A 20,905-nucleotide genomic window follows, 5' to 3' on the forward strand; every position below is an offset into this window, starting at 1 on the left:
AACTGTTTTTATGACTCATTCGGCGGCTCATTTTGCATTTATGATAACTGTATTAATAACCGACTATCAAGATACACTGTTGGGAGTATAAATTGGCAGTAGGCACGATTACACAGACAGACCAAAACAGACATTCAGTCACAGAATGAGCATTTCATAAAGAAAAAAACATCTACAGCATTGTTTCTCAGAGAAACAGATACGTGAAGTATAGCACAACAAAACTATTTTCAATTTTGTCTCAATAATTCAAAAAAATAGGAAATTAAGTTGGATGAATCATATTTTTACACAAGCAACACACATCTCTACTACAAATGAACACTTAAAGTTTCTTCTCATAACTAAAAGTGACAAAAGTGCAAATGTTACAGCTTAGCCCATAGCATTTAATCCCAGCTATCAGATACTAGTTATTGAAAATGATGTTGGTGCAGTTTCAAGGACAGGGATTAGACTAGTCCTAGACTAAAATAAATGTAAGAGCTGTCCAAACTGAAAACAACTTCCACTGACATAATCTTAAAATACATCAGTGCCCTTTGCTTTGGTTCAAAATGCACACAAGTAATGTTTTTAGTAAGGCATGTTTGTTCAAACTAGTTATATTTCCTAATTAAACTAAGGCCTAGTCCTGGTTTAAGATAATCCCTGTCCGGGAAACCACCCCGTCATGTTTTAGGTAACAAAACAATGAATAAAATAATATAAGGTTGGAGTTGGTGACTTGCACACCCAACTCAGAAATAAAAAAAATACAAATAGTCTAATGAAGATGTTTACTTGTCCAATATCATAACAAAAACACATCAAAACTTCACACTAATTTACAGAAGATCCTTAAGGGGTGGTTTCCCAAACAGGGTTAAGATTAATCCAGGACTAGAGTTTAGTTATATTAGGACATTTAAGACGAAACAATGGCACTGATATATGTTAGTGCATGATGTTTTTAAATAAAGGCAGCTCAAACATGCATTTTATTCTGGACTAGTCTAAGATAAACCCTGTCTGAGAAACCGCCCCTATGAGATAAAGCACAGATTGCTCTGCCCTGTATAAAATAGCTGTGTTACAATTAACCCCATGTTAGGTTGTGTCCCACTCTTACCTATACTTTTGATTTAGTAGTCAAAAAACTACATACAGCGCATTTAAACTAAGCGCAAGAGAGAACTAGTTTTAAATACTATAACTTAATCTAATCCTAATAGAAAACGTTCTGTACTATTATAATTGAATAAAACTTTATACACCGGGGGATGTCCTCAAAAGGAGCCTTTGCTCAGGTTTTGCTCACTTTTGGATACATTTTACTACCGAAATATGGAATTAGTTACTGAAAGAAATAAATAACTTTGTTGAAACTAACAAAAAAAATCAATATAACACACAGAAGACTATCTTATTAATTATTTGACTTCTGGCTGATTTATTATTATTATTAAAGGTGACATAGAATGATTGAACGGAGTATTTATCGTTGTTCTATGATGTGACATGTAGACAACAATGTTTTTGTTTGGGTCTGTAATGCCTTAGAAGCTTCCTAAAAACCTCTCTCAGATAGCTCTATTAGGGTGGTGGATTTTAAACAAGTGGTTTTGCACCTATTTGGCTCCACCTACTGGCTTAACTTGCAATCTCAATACTGATTGGCTGACTGTGCTGCCACTCAAAAAATGTAGCCAATTATTTTAAAGTGGAGGGGCAGTTAGATGCCTGTGATGTCATAAGCATCAGTTTTTTAGATTGGGCCGTTTTCTGGCTGACATTTCTAAAAGAGGAATTTCTATGAGACTGAGATGTTTAGCATGTCTAGCACTTTTTGTATGTTTGTGAATGCAGGTAGACTACCATTATTCAACAAAGACAAGGTAAAAATGTTTTTTTTTCATTCTCTGTCCCCTTTAATTAATGTATTATTATTAATTAGTAAAATGTTTCGCTAAAGCTCTTTCATGTTGAGCTGTAAGAGTATTCAGATCATTCACATGAATCTATAAAGTTCAGACTTTATCACCTCCCTGCTGAAAAAAACAGCATACCAGCATATGTTGTGTTTTGGTGCTGGTTTGCTAGTGAACACCAGCTAAACCAGCACCAAACCAGCATTAGCAACAGCATTCCATGCTGGTCATACCAGCAAGACCAGCATATGGTGTGTTTTGGTGCTGGTGACCACCAGCTAAACCAGCATAACACCCATGCTGGTTTTCAGCAGGGCTCAATACTGTTTTCAGAATAAAACCCAAAATTCATTTCAATGTTTTGTTTGTCACAGAGATCATTCGCATGGACAAATCCACCATCACCTCTTTCAAGAACATCTTCCCGCAAAGATCGAAATATGAATAACGTAAGGAGAAATAAACAAAGCCGAGTCTGTATTTATTTGGAAAAAGATCACTTTTATTCATGTTATGTGATTGTCAGTGCACCTTGGGTTTGTCTCGTGATGTGTTTGGACGAGCGGTCGGTCGTGCAGTGTGGCAGTGCCGCTAAAGTCTGGAGGTTTGAGTCTGATTAAGAGGTTTATTAAATGAATCAAACACAAGGTGCAGTAGTTTCACATCTCATTCATATTGAACACAAATCTGACAACACTCAACAGATCACATTTCAATCATCAACCCCAATCCAAGGCTTTTCTTTCTTTTAATAGAGATTGAAAGCATCCAGTGTGTGAAGAATATACAAAAGACCGTCAGGATGAAGTCAACAGATCCAGTGTGTCATTTCTCAGACCAAAAATCTGAAGGAACGCCATACAGGCACACGCGCTGGACACTCGGCTAACGGACCCTGGTGGTGGTACGTTTGTAAACTTTGACTCGTGTAAACCTGAGGTGACCTGTTCCCAGATCAAGAATGGGACTTGAACAGCATTATCTGGAGGTTGTCTGGAAGACTCTAACGCCACACAGTTACAGTACAAGACGTCTCATTAAAGCATAGATTATAATGATGTGTCTATAACACCAGATCAATGTGCAGAAGAGTAACAGATCACACAGAAACTGACCATGTGTCTCTTTCCAAACCGCCTGGGACACGATGCTCACGGGTGCGATGGTGAATTTCACCGGGAAATAAAACCCAGCGTACAGGTTTGGATGGATACAGCAAAGCCCCGCACACCCAATCTTCTGCTGATGTCCAGGGAACAGTACATACTTTAGAAAAGACAAAAAAAATCATCCCAACTGCTTATGGTCAATCTTTCCTTCAATAAAAAAATAATCAGGTCTTCAACTGAGGTCTCATCTAAAGCTCGTGAGGTAAAGTTGAGCGTTTTCTAACCCTGCAATACAAAGCTTAGTCAAGTGCTTCAGTTATAACATTGAGATGTGCACAGTGTGAATGTGCAGGCATACGCGTGTATGTGTGTGTGTGATACGCCAAAAAAACATTATACACCCGTCTATATACCCGCCTCACTGATGAAAGAAAGTCTTACTAGCGACCTTTATCAAGTGAGACAATCCAATACTTTACAGGAGTGTAGTGAAGTTCAGCTTTAAAATATTTGAAATGAACGCTAGCACCAGGAGGATCAGAGAAAGCAAGCACTGGAATTGTACATTCATCAGATTGGTCATCATAAGATCGAATACTGGCCTCCATCATCATCATCATCATCTTCTTCTTCTTCTTGGATTGAGCACAGTGAGAGTCATTACGTCATTTCCAGTAAGATCTCCCGGACTCCAAACATATCATGTACATAAAATAATATATATTTATATATATATTTATATAATCTATATACTGTTATACACCGTATATAAAACAATCTGACCTTGGGTCAAAAGTTTAGTAACACAGTCATGTAGAAAAATATGACATCATTTCAAACGACTACGATACATACGCCAACATCGACTCGTCATTTAAATGCTAAAATAATCTAAAAAAAGAAAGAAAGAAAAGTGAAAGAATAAAAAAAGAAAATCCCAAGGGCTAAAAGAACTGTTGAGCTGTAAGCTCTTCATGTGAAGGCCATGTTTAAGATAAGCTATAGGAAGCACATGGCTCCAACCGTTTGCATTTCTCTAGTGTTATCTAATAGCTTCATTCCATACGATTTATTGCTAGAAATCAAGTCATCTAAAGGATTTTAAACGTACTAGTGTAGTGTGTGTTTGTGTTTCTAGTGTGAGATGGGTTCAGTCTCATGTACTTATGTCAAGGCGGCCGTAGAGGGGCGGAAAGGAGGCAGCGATTTCAAACCATCCCATTCGTCTGATTCCACATGTGATGGTGGTTACGGCACAATACTGGATTTCTTTGGAAACGGTTAAAGGCTGAAGTTAAAGGTCATCCAAAAATAACAATTCTGTCGTCATTTCTTCACCCTCATGTTTATTTAAACCTGTATGAGTTTCTTTACTCTACAAAAGAAGATATTTGTATAAATGACGGTAAGCACACAGCTGATGGCATCTACTGATTTGTTATTCCTACTATGGACGTCAATGGATACCATCAACTATGTGCTTCCCATTTAGGTTTAGCACAACACAAGACTGAGTAAATGATGACAGATTTTTGTTATTTTTGGGTGAAGTGTCCCTATAAAACACATGCTGCCTTCAAGTCATCTTCTGAAGTTCATTGATTGTAATTGGAATGAAATAAATAAGATAAAAACGACTGATGGCTTTAAAACAATGAGCACAAGAGAGCGCATTCTTCAGTGAACATCAATACAACCAATCACAGCGCTGGGAAAACTACAGTCAAGTTTCTAAAGTATTTAGTTAGAATAAGTTAATAACTAACTACTCAAAAGGGACTTAAACCAGTTTCAGATCAGAATCATTAATCAAAGCAAAACTTATTTGGCACAAAAACAAAAAAGTGGATTTGAAGAACAGATCACGATGCTACACTAAATACAATTAATCATACTAAAAATATTTGAATAATTAGTAAACAAAATAAACATTTGTGACCCGTGCTGGCAAAATGAGTCTGAATTCACTCGGTCTAATTTTCAGCTACAGGCAAAAGAAAGTATTCATTTTGATTTGAGGTTTTGATAAAAATAAGTACATAAAGCCCTCATCTAGTGATCTTAATGCTCTAAAGAGTCATTAAACATCTAAAATGATCTTTATTTATGTTTACTAGTTGGTGTATCGTCCTAAATGCTTAGTCTAATACAAAGATGGTCTCCATCCACTTGCACGTCTGAGATTTTGAGGTTTTAAAACTTGCAGGAATTAGAAAATAAAGTTTGCACCCTGATTGATGTTAAAAGAGTTATTAGGAGATATTAGACGCAAAAATGATCTTCCTCACGTTGACTGACAGATCTGAAGCATGCAAACAGATATATAGACATCTACACAGAATTACAGTTTTAAAGAGCACCTATTGTCCGGTTCATGATTTTAACTTTTCTTTGGTGTGTACGTGTTAGTTCATGTTAATGATATACAAAAGTCATTAACCCCAAAGTAAACGATGACGCGAGTTATCATCTCTATGTTTGATTAACTGTTGGGGATCTGATGTGTAAGAATATATTAGATCCTTACATTACATTACAAGTTTGTTTAATAGAGAATGTCAAAATATAAATAAGTCATTTTTAAATATTTGCTGATTTCGACTCAATTTGCCAGCACGGGTCACATATTAACAATGGCCATTTATTTCAATATTCTAATATTTCAAAGAAACTGTAAATGTGAATTACAGGCACTTCCAAACTACTGCCTGATGAGGCAAAAAATCATCAGAAAGCACCGTTACTGTTACAGCTGAATTACTGTCACGCTTTTAAAAATACTGAGGACTTTTTTGAGGACTTGCATAACATTTACATTTTGAAATGATTTGGATTTATATATTGGTATAGGAATTTTCCTGGGACCTGTTTGCTTTCACAAGATGTTAGCACTCGAGGAGAATGCTACCGTGCACGGTAACATGCTACCGCTCATCTCATACATTGGGTCATTTTGACTTGAAGGCAGCATAACTCACCAATGGTGAGAGAATTGCGCGCATAACAGAAACGACACATCTGCGTAAACATCGCAGTCAGGAATGCAGCTCCTGACGAAACTAAAGCCCCACTCCTCCCCTCATTCGGCCACCTTATCAATCGATGGGACCCTGGAAAATGAGACGCGTGTAACCGGGACCACCCGACAACGGGGCCGAGCAGAAAGGACACGTGGGTCGGAAGGCGTGGGTCCCGTGAGGCAGCGACGTCTCCGCCCAATACCTGACCGTCTTCTCCGAGCACACGTGACCGCAGGGCACGAAGGCGTGAGTGGGAGCGCCGGCGTCCACGTAGAAGGCGGGCTCGCAGCCCAACCACAGAGGAACGTAAGGGCCGACCGTGCGACAGAGAGGGCACTCCCGACGGCCGCCGGTGCCTCCGCATGATCCCTCTTCTCGTTCCCTGTGACGTTCGGGTCGCTGGCCCCAGTCGTGTCTGCCGTGAACGTGACCGCAGGACAGGTAAGCCCACGGCTGACGCTCCTCCAGACTGTGACTGCGAGGGAGGCTGGGGAAGGCCAGCGTGCTCAGACCCACGGGACACTGCGGCCGAGCGGCGTTCAGCTCCAGACGGAGGGCGTCCAGGTGTCTCAGGGTTGGAGCTTTCAGCAGACCTTCGGCGGTGCGCCACAGGAGCGTGGCACCGCATAGATCCACCAGAGAGCCGTCCTGCAGCGCGCTGCTTTCTCCTTGAGCCTGTCGTCAAAGAAAAAACACAAGACTCAGTCGTCACGAGTTGTGCAGTCTCGTGTTAACGTCGATAGCTCATAAATCAGCACATGCAGGATTAGATAATTAACCATCAAGATATATCAACCCCATCTTTCATTCATACACAGAATGAAACTACTGGATGTTCATGGTGATAGTCGTGTTTAATTATAAAGAATAAAAGAAAATTAATTTACTCTATAAAATAAATTGAATTAACTTTATCGAAAGTATCCGAGCCATCATTTGAAAAGCTAGGAAGCAGAAATCACATTAAGGAGAAACTCCAGTCATAGACAAACAATTTGCAAAAATATATATATAAAACAGGGATTCACATCTATAGTTATCATGAGATATATTTGAGTCATTTTACTGTGAAACAAACATCTGCAGCAAGCCAAAAACATCCCAACATTCCTGTTAAGAGAAACTGTGTAATTGGTCATCATGTTTACCAGCTGTCCACGGATAGGACCGGATCGGGTCTCTCGGAGGGCGTAGACGTGTCCGCAGACTGATATCTCTCTCCATAGGCCCTGCCTGGGTTCTTCAGGGAAACCCTGAGGATGCATTACAAGCACCCCATTGGTCGTAAGTCCATCCATGTGACCATCCGGATTCTTCCATTTTGTAGCTTTTTCCTATAAGAGATGCACCAACAAAATGAACTTATGAACTAATTAATATAAATATGAACCTTATATGTTTTGTTAACCATGATCATTAAAGCAGAAGTTGACCATCTCTTCCGTAGCATTTTGTCATCAGCCTATTTCTTCAAATGTCTTTAAAACATCATTTATAAAAAGTCAAGTATTGCCGTTCCTGAGGATCAGTTGTTAGAGCATTGGGTTATAATCGTGTCAATTCCCAGGGATTCCCGAAGAGACTTTGGAAACATATTTTTAGGTACTTTGGGTAGCATCTGCCAAATGCATTATTGTAAGTATTTTGCACTCATTTCTGAGTAAACACCAACCCCAAGGAAGATGTTTTTGGAGGAATCAAAGCCAGCAGCATATATTCGAGCGGTATACGGTGGGTTTCGGTCACACACCACCCTGCAGGCGAAGCGGGAGATGGTGCTGGGTGCAGATGAAGATTCTTCGGTCTCCTTTGATCCGCCGGGTGTATCCGTCACCACGAAATCTATAGGGCTCTCTGTAGAGCGTCCAATCTGAAGAAGAAACTCATTTTACTGGAAGAAGATTGTCATTGATCATATGAGATCTGTCTTAAATATATAGTTGGGTTAGAGGTCAAACAAGTTATTTCATTTTAATAGAACAGTGAGTGTTTCCAAAATATGGGGTCACCAAACCCTGGTAGTTCATGGGGGGAATTGCAGGGGGTTCATGAGTTGATTAAAAATAATTAATTACAATTAAATCATACAATGTAAAGAAATCGTTTTAAAGTGGATATTTCATAAGACTTTTTAAACAAGTAAATCTTTGAAGTCCTCAGAGTTCATATGTGAAGTTTTAGCTCAAAATACCCAACAGATAATTTATTAGAAGATGTTAAAATTGACACTTTATACGTGTGAGCAAAAATGTGCTGTTTTTGGGTGTATCCTTTAAGATGCAAATGAGCTGATGAAATACAAACACTGATCGCCATAATGGTGGTTTGTTGAAGTTGAAACTCAGTTGTGCTGTCAATTGTTTTCTCTCTCTTTACACTAAATGTCAGTGCTGTGGTTGGATAGTGCAGATTAATGGGTGGTATTATTATTATAAGATCCCCTTTTGACATCACAAGGGTGGCCAAATTTATTGACATGCTTGCAGAGAATGGTTTACCCAAACTAAGTTACTGTGTTGATCTTTATCATGTTTTCTAGGTTGATAGCAGCACTGGAGACCCAATTATAGCACTTAAACATGAAGTCAGATTTTCATGATATGACCCCTTTAAATAAAATCTAAATAAAACACTTAAGATCTATTTTCTTTGTATAATCTGCACATCATGTGATCATTACACATCACTAAAGTATATCAGATTATTGCTGACCTGAAACATATCAGTGTTGTTGTCATGACAATATTCCACCACCACCGTCTGATTCCTGGAGAGAGTAAATGAGATGCTGTGCTGACCCCTGCTGTTAACCGCCTGAAACCAAAGGTCAAAGAAGTTTAACAGCTGCATCTTAAACACATGTAGAAGAGATGTTGTTCTCAAATGTATATCTGGGTTCTGTTGAACAGAAAACACACCTTGCTGTCGTGTGGATTGCTGAGGATGTGCACAGCGCTCGGCTTGACGCCGTTTGCTTTTGCCCTCCTGAAAAGAGCAAAGCGGCTCCTTTTCCGGCCGTGATCTCCGCCTGGCAGTGAGCCATTATACCTGAACGACAAACGAACAGAGAGATGTCACGAGGTGTCATGATCCACCGCAGTATATATATGCCGTAAAAGCACCGTCATCAAACCACCATTCAGCCACAACAGACGTCTCAATTGATATTAAAGCGCCGCTGAAGAGCTTCTCAGCAGCATCAACAATGTGATTCAACAACAAGCAAACATCTGCTGCTTACACTGACAAGTCAATATTATTCTCAAGCATCTGTTTCTGTTAGTTTGATGAATAACCAATCCAAATCTGTGTCTTCATTCAGTTTGAGAAGTGAGCAGAGCAGAGAAGAAGATCATCTAGACTGCTCTGATACTTCACTTACTGATGCCAACACTGAAGAAATGTGGCAGAATTTGGATTTCTGAGTCAACTACCAGTTTTACAGCTGTCAAACAAACATTTGTCCAAAGCATTTTACATTAAAATAAAGATGATTTCCATTGATGTGAAGGATGAATTGAGGAGGTGACAGCCACACACAGAGGTCAGTATGTGGAGCTCAGCAGAAAGACTCTTCTGTTCTTACAGCAGCGATCAGTATCACATTCATTCATTCACTAACTTTACATTTAAAGAGCAAGAGGACACAGGCAGCTGTACAGAGACAACATTTAACTAAAACCCTGTGCTTTTGACATTATAAATATATAAATCACACCCTATAACAGGATATAAACAAGTTTGGGGTTTCAGTATGCAGACACTGTGCTCGCCATGACTTTTGAAAGGAGTTATTGCGAAAAGAGAAAAATGAGGTTATAAGCCCATGTTATAGTTGTGCGCAAGGTCTATGCCGTAACCCGATGTGCACCTCCACAAATTTTTAACCGCACGTCAGTTCTACGTGGATCGCAAGCACTGTGATTGGTCCACTAGAACCCCTCCCGTCAGGTTAAAAAAACTAAGACATGGATATTTCTGTTTGTGATGGTGAGAACAAAGATGGGTGAAGTTCATTTGTGGGTTAAACTGGCCAAGCTGCTTCTTCATTGAGGGTTGCGCTGCTACTGTGGTTACACACGTGGATACGGCGACGTCGATGCGGAGGACGATGCAGAAGTATTTATGAAAACCGATGTGTAACTTACGGCGTCGCTGCTACGCTATAGGACGTATGCACAACTATAATGAGCCCTTTAGTTACACAACATTGATTTGTGGAAACGCAAAGTATTTTATCAACATTTAGAAAAGAAGTTTTGTGCAAGTCTGTAATGGAAACCAGGCTACTGTGTGTGTTAAAGGTGATTCCTAACAAAGAATTAAGCCAAAGTAACTTACAAATGAAATGAGTGAACATTTATTATTTTCTCTAAAGAACCAACCGTAAAGTGTAGTTTATCAAGCCAGTCAATGCGGTTTAGTGTTTAAGGAAGTGGTCTCCAACATGATGCCTGCCAAAGCACATTCTATTATTAGCCTTAATTTGAATATTTATTTATATAGTCGCTTGGCTTCTTTTATGTACGTTAACATTTTAAACAATGATAAAACATATCAACAAGTTAAATCAAATAAAATCAAGTAAAACAAAAACAGTTTTGAGTAAACTATATCAAAACGTAGCCCTCCAGATTGTGTTATGCATTGTGGTAGCCCACACAAAAGGTTGGAGACCCCTGGTTTAAGGTGTCCTGGGCAGTGTTGGGTAAGTTACTCAAAAAAGTAATTCATTACTAGTTACTAATGACATTTTCAATCATGTAATTAGATTAGTGTACAAATGACTCTCTCAAAAAGTATTTAATGACTTGAATCCTATTTAGTAAATGATACAAAGATGGTCTTGAAACGGCTTAAATAAATCAAATAAAAGTCAATGTTTCTGGTCACAATTTTTAAGGTTCAATTCTTGTATTAACTACCTATGAACTACTTTTGCCTCAGTATAGTCCTAATTACTGCTTATTAATACTTAATATAGTATTTGTAAAGTTAAAGTAGTGGTAAGAATTGAGTAGAATTAAAGATGTAGAATAAGGTTTTGCAGAATCAGGCATTAATATGTGCTTATAAAGTATTAATAAACAGTAATATTAATGCTAATAACCAACTAGTTAATAGTGAAAAACTACACTAGAGTGTAACCATTATTCTTTTTAACTCAACAAAGTATTTAAAGTGAGAAGGATTCATAAAAAACATGCATTTTAAAAATAAGATATTTTTCTCTTTAAATCTAAAGTAATTAAATAAAGAAAGGATGTGTTCACTTTTTTACACAGGTTTGTGTTGTGTCAAAAAGAAAACTGATTTTGATCTGATCAACACAATCAGTTGTGTCAGTCTGAGGCATATAAAACCAGTGAATGAAGAAGAGATGGAAGATGATTTACATTAACATCACCCATATAGAGACATCAACATGCATTGTGTGAAGTGTAAGGAAGGAATTGTGTGCTCTCTAGAAGCACTTCCTGATGTGACTGAAAATATTTCATGATGTCATTTCCTCAGTGGGTTTATCACACCCTCACAGCTGTATACTGATCATAGATCAAATCATCTGCTAAATAAAAACATGTTAATATAGTCATCAGCAGCAGAAAATCAATCTGTCAAGTAGCAGCTCATCATAACTTTACTCAGTAAAATCACATTATTAGACAGTGAGGTGCGTCAGTAATACACATCCATTATACACCATTTTAAAACAGTTCCAGATCTTGATTCTGATTGGTCAATAGCTGTGGTTTATTTATGATAAAACACATCTATGGCACCTGTACTAGGGATGCACCGATACCGATATTGGTATCGGCCTCGATACCACATTTTCTAAAGTACTCGTACTCGTTAAAAGTCCCCCGATACCTGGAATCGATACCACGGTCTGAGAAATGTCTATGTTTGAGCGACATGTAAGGGGTTAATGCCTCGTGTTGTCCAAAGAGGCAGAGTTTACAACAAACTGGAAAACTAGTCCTTTGTTTTTTTGTTAAATTATATGACTAAAGCTGTTACCTGTCAATTTAAATCATGTTTTTTTTATTAAGTACTCGGTATCGGTAAGTACTGAAATGCAAGTACTCGTACTCGTACTCGTATTCCAAAAAAGTGTTATTGGTGCATCCCTAACCTGTACCCAATGATTTGGTGTATTACTGCACAGCACCCTTAGAAATTCCATTCTGTTATTGTTCACAGTCGCTCGGGAATTATTCACTAAATACGTTTAATCATTTTACTTCATGAAAGTTGTGTTGATACATATTATTCTTTCTTAAATAATTGTATTGGGTGTTTAATAAAATCAATAAGTTGTGCCATACAACACTCTTCAGCTCTGACTTATTCATGATAAGGGTGTGACAGTGTTTTACAGTGTTACAGTGTTTGACAGTATATGACAATGTGTAAGTGTTTTACAGTATGTTACAATGTGTTTGAGTATTTGATGGTGTGTTACAGTATTATAGTGTTTACAGTATGTTACAGTATGTTTGTGTTTTACAGTTTGTTTCATATTTGACAATGTGTTACAGTATTTGATGGTGTATTACAGTATTATAGTGTTTACAGTATGTTACAGTGTGTTACAGTATTATAGTGTTTTATAGTATGTTAGTTTTTTACAGTATGTGACAGTGTGTTACAGTATGTGACAGTGTGTTACAGTATGTGACAGTGTGTTACAGTATGTGACAATGTGTTACAGTGTTTTACACTGTGCTACAGTATTTTACAGTGTGCAACAGTATTATAGTGTTTTACAGTGCTAGTGTTTTACAGTGTGACAATGTGTTACAATATGTTACAGTGTGTTTCAGTATTATAGTGTTCTACAGTATGTTTGTTTTTTACAGTATGTTTCAGTGTGTTACAGTATGTTCGGTTTTTTACAGTGTTTTGCAGTATGTTACAGTATGATAGAGTTTTACAGTATGTTCGGTTTTTTACAGTATGTTACAGTGTGTTTCAGTATTATAGTGTTCTACAGTATGTTTTTTTTACAGTATGTTTCAGTATAATAGTGTTTTACAATATGTTACTGTGTGTCACGCTCACCCGAGGATCACCAGTTCACCGTACTTCACCGGATCTTTAGCGCGCGCATGTTCGTCGTGGTTCGGCTGCAACATGGGACTCGACACACCGTCACTCTGCTCCTCTATCGCTGTTACACGACCGGACCAAGCGCGTGAAAACCCAACTAGTTACCCGCGTGATGAAAACGCCAAATACGCGTGGATCGCCGCAGCGAGGACACGTCAAGCGTGCGATTTTTCCTCGCGTCGTAAACCGTAAAAATAGTGAGCGGCTCCGTTCATAAGGTCCGTTCAGCGGCGGCAGCGGATGAAAAAACAGCTCGCGGCAGAGTAGACTGAACCATTTAGTCGCGCGGCGGGGGAAGAGAAATTAAAATAAACACGCGGATCCGCCTCACGAGTCAAGCTAATCACAGGTTAGTTGTTATTTCACAAGTTTATATTTGTTACGGACAACAATCCACGACACCGGAGGACTGAAATGACACGCGTGATTCATTCATAAAATCTTTTTCACCCCTATGATATGAGCGTGATGACGTGTGCCGGATTGCCGTGAAGCATTACGTCACCGTACAATAGTGTCTCACATAATCTCATAGAGAAAATTAAATAAAGGAGAAACTAAATATAGTTTCATGGATGGGTGGAACTGTTTTTACAATATATATGAAAAAGATACAAGTATCACACTTATGTCTTAACTTAATTCAAGATTTTTATTTATCACATTAACCAAATAATTACTATTATCAAGGAATCTTTTTTTAAGATTTTAACAATACTGTGGTGTAGTAGATCTCAACCTTTTTGATGCAGGCTCCCTCACAAACTCATAAAGTGTTTTATTTAAACATAAAAGCACAACTTGATGTTCCATTTGTGGGTGTGAAAATACTTTCATGTAGGTCACACCAGATTTAATCTTTCTTACTGATGTATGTAAAAGCAAGCATTCACCTTAATACTATTATACTGATTTAAAGAGACTGTTTTCTATCTACAGACATTTGTGTTTGGCATTAATGTAGCGACTGAAGGATCTCAGTGATGGGTGTAGTTTTTGTAAAATCATTAATGCTTTATTTGATCAGGAGTTGTATTACTTAGCTGCGTGTCGCTATGAATAAAAGTTTCTGCTAAATGTAAAAATCATCTGGGTCTTGTTTAAGACAAAATCTGTTAAATATTGTTAAGAAGTGATTAATGTGTTGAAAAAAGCTCTTAAAGCTGATTGAATGAACACAACCGTAGCGTGTTTACTGCATAACTGTAGCTTTCTATAGGAAGGAAGGAAATGGAGCTGATGCTAGTTTGTTCTCTTTTCCCTGGATTGTTTTCTTCATGAGAACTGAATAGAGACGTGCGCAGACATCAGTCAGTCACCACGGAAACTAAAGACTTTCTCCAAAACCTCTGTAAAGCTATCTGGCCTGCTCATCTGCTTCTGTAGGACTCTCATAGAAACCAGACACAATGCTGAAGGTTCAGCTAGAATTAAACCTAAACACTGCAGATACACAACATTCATTATACTACAATCCGTACTGTTATTTGTCTTAACCAACCTCATAGTCATAACAACATCATGCCCTAACAGATCCCCTATAGCAGTGTTTCCAACATGGTGGCCCACATAGAGTCTGTGAGCACATTTCTGTTTTATAGACTCAATTTTTTATAAAAAAGTAAAGTAGTAGCCCTCCAGATTGTTTTAATCATTGAGGTAGGCAGCCCTTGCTCACAAAAAGGTAAAAGATCCCTGGACTATAGCATTGAAAGACTGAGTTCTCAAAGTGCAAACACAACACGTTTGTTCAGAAAATATAAAACCTTTAATTTCCTCTCAGATACTTCACATCATTTATTCAACAAGAATATTGCTGTAAAGTTTAAGGAGTGACAGGAGTTTAGTAAAAGATCTCTGCAGTCAGATTCACTCATTTTGGCCTCAGACTGAAACCTGAAACCTCATAAATGTGGCAACTCTTACAGACTGTATCCTGTTACATAAACAACGTTGTGTCTCACCTCACAGTAACACACAAACCAATACAAGAGTTTAGTGATAATACAGGATAGTTTGGATACTACTTTGATGCGTTGTGTAGTGAGTTTAGACTAAAGTACTGCTAAGGCTACGTATTAAACAGTGCCTGCACATCACTTCCTGTGTCTGTGCGTTATCTAAACCAGGGGTTTTCAAACTTTTTGGGTGTGTGGACCACTATTTGTAATCAAGAATTTTCGCGGACCACCAATAGGCTTACTAGCACTAAAACTATAACTGGTCATCACATCAGTACAACAGATTCTTAAAACATATTCTTAAAAAAATATGTTTTTCTTAAAAATATATATTATTTTATATTTTATTTTGCCTTTACACAGACCACCTGCAGTACCCTCACGGACCACAGTTTGGGAATGGCCGATCTAAACCACGTAAATAATGGGTCTTGTCAAAATACGTGCTTGATGCAGACGCGTCGAAAGGGTTTATGATTCACTCTCAAGACACTAACTTAACACTAAACTCTGATTATAGATGAGATTAACTGAGTATCTGGCAAACATTAGCGTCTCTTTTATCATAAACCCCTTTGAAGCGTCTACAGTAGACACATATTTTGACATGATGCGGCGAACACTTATTTTGACATGACGAACCCACATGTGATGTGCTAAATACATGTTGTGACGAGCTTTGCATTGTGTGCCCTTGAAAAAGAATCACCGGCTTTTGATGACTAGCTTCTAATGCTATATTCATGGCAAGAATACAGTCTTGTAAGGTCTTAAAGGCTCTGATTTGTTCAAGTTTTGGCACTGACAAAAGATTCAGCCACACATTTTCTCTTGATCAGGCTGAGAAAACTGTGACATGTAAGAGGAAGATAACAGTGAGCTAAACATCACAGGTCTCTGTACTGTAATCTGCTCTAATATTTAACTTACCAGGTTACGTCAGCAAGACCACATTTACCAGTTCTTGCCCATACTAACAAACTCAACAAAAGTTTTATTCTCCTTGTAAACATTTCTGTATAATATCTATATTTGATCTTTACTGACATCTGTCTAGTTCAGTGGTTCTCAAGCTCGAGATGTTCCATTCTGTGTAATTAAACCTCAGAAAACTAAGGCTATTAATCGCAACACTATAATTTTATATGTATTGTAATATTTATATACATTTTCTTTGAGGGGCCTCACACGCATACAAGGTTTGAGAAGCACTAGTCTAGTTTATTTTATGTTAGTTCCTAGTTTTTCACTCAATCATGTTTGAGTATCTCAGAACAACTTCTCTTACCCATTTAATGTTGATAGACACGAGAAAAGCTTTGCTCAGGTGACATTCGTTTTGTACGCCATGAATTGACTTAACATGACTTTTTCCCAGCCTATAACTTACAGATGAGTCTTTAATGTTTTCAGGTTTATAAAGACAGAGATAACAGTTAAATCTAAACACACAGCGTATACTTTCAACCAAAACAGATTTCAGTTGTTTCTTGCTGAATGTAAGCTTGTGTGTGTCAGGTCAAACTCCTCTGAAACTCACTGAACAAACAGCAGCTGTGTTTCATTGCTAAACTGTAAGATTACAATAAAAAAAGAATTAAAACACCATCATACCGTTGCATTTTAGATGGCCCAATTTCCTACACAATAACCCCAACAAAAATATCACTTTTTTACTTTTATAAATTATACACCCCTTCAAATGTTTTTGATGTTTTCATAAGATTCACGCTGACATGCATTAAACATTTAAGATATAAAATCGTTGGCAATGCATGCCAAGAAACAGAATTTAATTCAACTTTGAATGTCTGTTATTTAAACATGTCGCAAAACATCAGCGTGGCACTTTTCTGTCAAACATCACATCATCAACTCTTGTTCTGAGAACTGTGGAAATTGAACTTCATAAACTGATTTATCATTCAAATACATCACATCAACATCATCACATGACAACACTAACAGATGGTGACAGAACAGATCTTTATAAAGAATGACATGCACTCCTCAGCACATCCCAATGACAGCCAATCATTTGTTTACTTACTTTACAGGGCCGCACAAATCTCATCCGTCTCTCTGAACTCAACAAATGCAAAGATTTAAACAATATACTGCATTAGCACATTCCTCTGTGTCAAGAACATACAATCACATTGTACTGGATATACTGTATATATTGATTTATATAAAGAGATTTTATTATGTCTTGGGCATAACAAATAAATCAAAATATTGAAACAAAACATTTTTAGGAGAATTAAAGCTGGGCATCATTTTTGTGGTTTATGATGATGATTCGAGGATAACAGGTATCAGATGATAACAGACATGGACTGAGGTGAGGATCCAAAACTTAAGTATATAGATATATTAAATTCAAAGGGTCCTCGTTCTTCTACACAAAATAAATCCCAAAACATCTCCAGGATTTAAATCAGATTAGCGGTGAACATTGTTTTGTGGTGCATCTCAGTCAAGAAAAGGCCAAAGCAACATAAATACTTTGTTGTAATGTTTAACACCCTTCAGGTACAGTTTCTTCATGAAAAACAAAAAATCTTTATGAGGACCTTTAGCTTGGACTTATTTATTTAAATGCTCCATACATTCTTTATGTGTGATGGCACAGAGGTAAACAAACAAGCTGCCTTTTCGGTGTCTGGATCTTCAGATAAATGAAAGAAAAGTTTTGTGTGTCATCTTAAGGGCTGAATGTTAAATCTTCATCTAGATTCAAAGGAGGAAAATCATAATTTACACTGAAAATAAAAAAACATTTTCTTCACGAGTATTTCGTCTTTTTTTAGTACAGAAGAAAATTAACAATATAAAGAAACCGTAAGAATATACTCTTCTCTTATACTGGCAAATAATGTTTTATGTTGTAATCATAAATGTAACAATGTTTATCATAACTCTAAAAAAAATTGCTGATGAGCTAAAATAAATTAAGAATGATTATTTTAACAGAGTTAACACTTTAAATGTGTCTTGTTTTAATACATTGTAACCACAATAAGACAAAACACTGATGAAGAAAATGTTTTTTGTATGAAGACTGAAACAGAACGACAATAAAGAGGAACATAAATGCGTGCCAAAATAAGCGTACGAAATTAAAGTTGTTACATTTCAATGAAATCAGACATTAAAATAAACCTTAACACAAAGACCTGAAGCCAAAGTTATTGTTAATTGCTTTTCTGTGGATGCATTAGGATTTGTAATTGGACGTGAGCCACGTGAGCCCTTCGTAGAGTCCATCGCCTGTCGTAGCGCAGGACGGCTGAACGTACCAATTTCTATCTCTGATCCGGGTCAAGCCGAGCTTCTCCTGGATCTCGTGTGGTTTCATTGCGTCCGGCAGGTCTTGCTTGTTGGCGAAGATCAGAATGATGGCGTCCCTCATTTCACGGTCGTTGATGATGCGATGCAGCTCCTGCCTGGCCTCATCTATACGATCTCTATCCGCACAGTCCACTACAAAGATCAGTCCCTGGGTGCCGGTGTAGTAGTGCCGCCAAAGAGGACGGATCTTGTCCTGACCACCGACGTCCCAAACGTTGAACTTGACGTTCTTGTAGGTGACGGTCTCCACGTTGAAGCCGACCGTGGGAATGGTGGTAACGGACTGTCCCAGTTTGAGTTTGTACAGGATGGTCGTCTTGCCGGCAGCGTCAAGTCCAAGCATCAATATTCTCATCTCCTTGTTGCCAAAGATCTTGGAAAGCATCTTCCCCATCTTGTTGGCTGTGCATATATTACGTTTGTTGCAAAGAAAAAATAACAGGGGTGTCTGGCCTCGTGTCTTTGGCAAGAAATAAGCGACTTGAACGTTCAGAAAGGCGGTCACAAAATATTGCTGCAAAATTCACGTCTCAAATTGAACCGTTGTTGCTTTTTAGACCTTGACAAGCACCAGTAAAAAATCCCGCTGTAGTATGCATAACCTGTGAGTCACTTTAGATGACTCCGATACAGTATGAGCACGAGGGAAACCACTATGAAGACAAGTTGACTTGTGTGATGGTGTATAGTTAGAAAAACCTTCAAAATCCGTCAAAATAGAACTTCTCGTCCCCAAAACAAGATTTTAAGGGTGTGTACTTGTTTCAAAGTGAAGCTGTGTAGATCTGAAACAGGCCTTCACGTCAGTTCCGACTTTCCTCTCGTGTTTAATCTCTCTGAGACTTCCGATGTTCACTTCAGGCTCTCTGTGTGGGAATCTTCACAGGTCAGCGGATCATGACTCTCCCCTCTGATCTGCCTAAAACACCAGAGAACAGGGAGGGGTGTCAAACACAACTTTAATCGGCCACTCTTGTAGTTTCTCGAAGCATACTAACTTACGCGTACTAAAACAACTACACGCGCGTGCACGAGACCTAGAACTCACGCAGATTTACCTTCATATAACAGCAGCCCTTCTCTCTCACCCCGGGTCGGTTCTCGCCCCTCTTTCCCCTCCGGTCGCTCTCAATCCCGCTCGCGCTGCTGCTGCTCTCGGTGTTACCGGAAAAGGTGCGGACCTTCTTCAGCCGCCACTTCCTGTCTTTCTCGCTCAGGCGCACTGCGCCATTTGCCATTCGCGTTCTCGAATCGTACTAAGGCGAAGGCTCTTTATTCATGTTCATCAGTGGGAACGTTAGTGCGTGCGTGCCGTGCACACGTCCACTCTTCTGCCGTAGGAGAATTCGCCACATTACAACATTAAGATTATTAAAACAAATTTATCACACAAACGCTTCCATTCATCGGACTTACAAATGAAAAACAAAGAAAAGTTATTTACCATACTGACTTCATGTCCGGATGAGGTGATTCATATTCATGAGTTTAGCATTCATGCCATAGTAGGATTCGTAACGTGACTTGAGCTCGAGCTGAATGAAATGGATGCCGTTGAGAGTCGGAAGCAAATACTCGCAACGCTTTCTTTAGCAGCTCATCTGTTTAAAAACAATTTTCAAATATCAGACTTACAGTGCAATGAAAAGAACATTGTTCATTCATACCGAATAACCCATACATTGGTTTTGCACAAATTACCTTCAAACTGCTCTCTGGCATCATTTGACGTCGTACGGGCGTGACTCATGACGTCATCTCGAGTTCAAAAAATGCATTTTTTGTTGAACAGAATACAAGCGAATGTTGTAAGGCATATTTAGTTGAATTGTATATCTTCTGTAAAGTGTAATATACGTTTTTTGTTAATTGTTCATTTACAATTGCTGTATTTTGATTATTTGCAATAAAAAAGTATTTTTTTCAATTTGTAACTTATCTTTTTCATTGTTTTTACGATGTCTTATTGCTTTAAATCAGCTTAACAAGAAAGATTAAAAAACAAAAACACAGAAAACGGGGAAATGATTCAAAATAGTATTCTTGAAAAATATTTTGTTCTTATAAATAGACAATAAACTAATAAAAAGGTATATACTTTATGATCAAACGTGTAGTCAATTAAAATAATAACAGGCATATTAAACTTATGGAGAGGAAATAAATTATATAAGTGCATGAGTCTTTAGTCTTTCAGAAGGATTAGGTTTCCTAACGTGTGCTAAATTAATAAAAAATTTAAAAATTGTTTAGAAAAAAACGTGATATGGTAAAAATGTTAAATGTAATGTTTTTACCTATACAATTTAATTGCACGTGCTGTCTTTTATGTTTACATTAATTTACATTATTTCACAGTCCAAGGTTTCCTCCCACAGTCCAAAACATGTTATGTGAAATCATAAAAAATTATTTTCTATTAATTAGTCGTTAGG

At 37.8% G+C, this 20,905-nt stretch overlaps 2 protein-coding genes across 4 annotated transcripts; both read right to left on the minus strand.

Moving 5' to 3' along the window:
- Positions 1–21: 21 nt before the first annotated feature.
- LOC135738498 (E3 ubiquitin-protein ligase pellino homolog 2) lies at positions 22–13,580 on the minus strand. Its single transcript, XM_065256588.2, has 6 exons — positions 13,108–13,580; positions 8,958–9,087; positions 8,752–8,853; positions 7,712–7,909; positions 7,188–7,373; positions 22–6,714 (listed from the first exon to the last, which is right to left on the minus strand). Exons 1-6 carry the CDS (start codon positions 13,179–13,181, stop codon positions 6,115–6,117), a joined length of 1,290 nt encoding a protein of 429 aa, XP_065112660.1. The 5' UTR covers positions 13,182–13,580; the 3' UTR covers positions 22–6,114.
- A 3,435-nt stretch (positions 13,581–17,015) lies between these two features.
- On the minus strand, positions 17,016–20,072 carry arf6a (ADP-ribosylation factor 6a). Of its 3 annotated transcripts, XM_065256583.2 has the most exons (4): positions 19,915–20,071; positions 19,529–19,801; positions 18,419–19,389; positions 17,016–17,849 (listed from the first exon to the last, which is right to left on the minus strand). In XM_065256583.2, coding segments are annotated over exons 3-4 (447 nt in total). In that variant the 5' UTR covers positions 18,865–19,389; positions 19,529–19,801; positions 19,915–20,071; the 3' UTR covers positions 17,016–17,848. The 3 variants fall into 3 exon arrangements, with proteins under 3 accessions (XP_065112655.1, XP_065112652.1, XP_065112653.1); XM_065256580.2 differs by having other exon boundaries at positions 17,016–19,389; positions 19,915–20,072; XM_065256581.2 differs by lacking the exon at positions 19,915–20,071 and having other exon boundaries at positions 17,016–19,389; positions 19,529–19,848.
- Positions 20,073–20,905: the final 833 nt, after the last annotated feature.

The sequence above is a fragment of the Paramisgurnus dabryanus genome, chromosome 12 (assembly GCF_030506205.2).
Source record: "Paramisgurnus dabryanus chromosome 12, PD_genome_1.1, whole genome shotgun sequence".
Lineage (NCBI taxonomy): Eukaryota > Metazoa > Chordata > Actinopteri > Cypriniformes > Cobitidae > Paramisgurnus > Paramisgurnus dabryanus.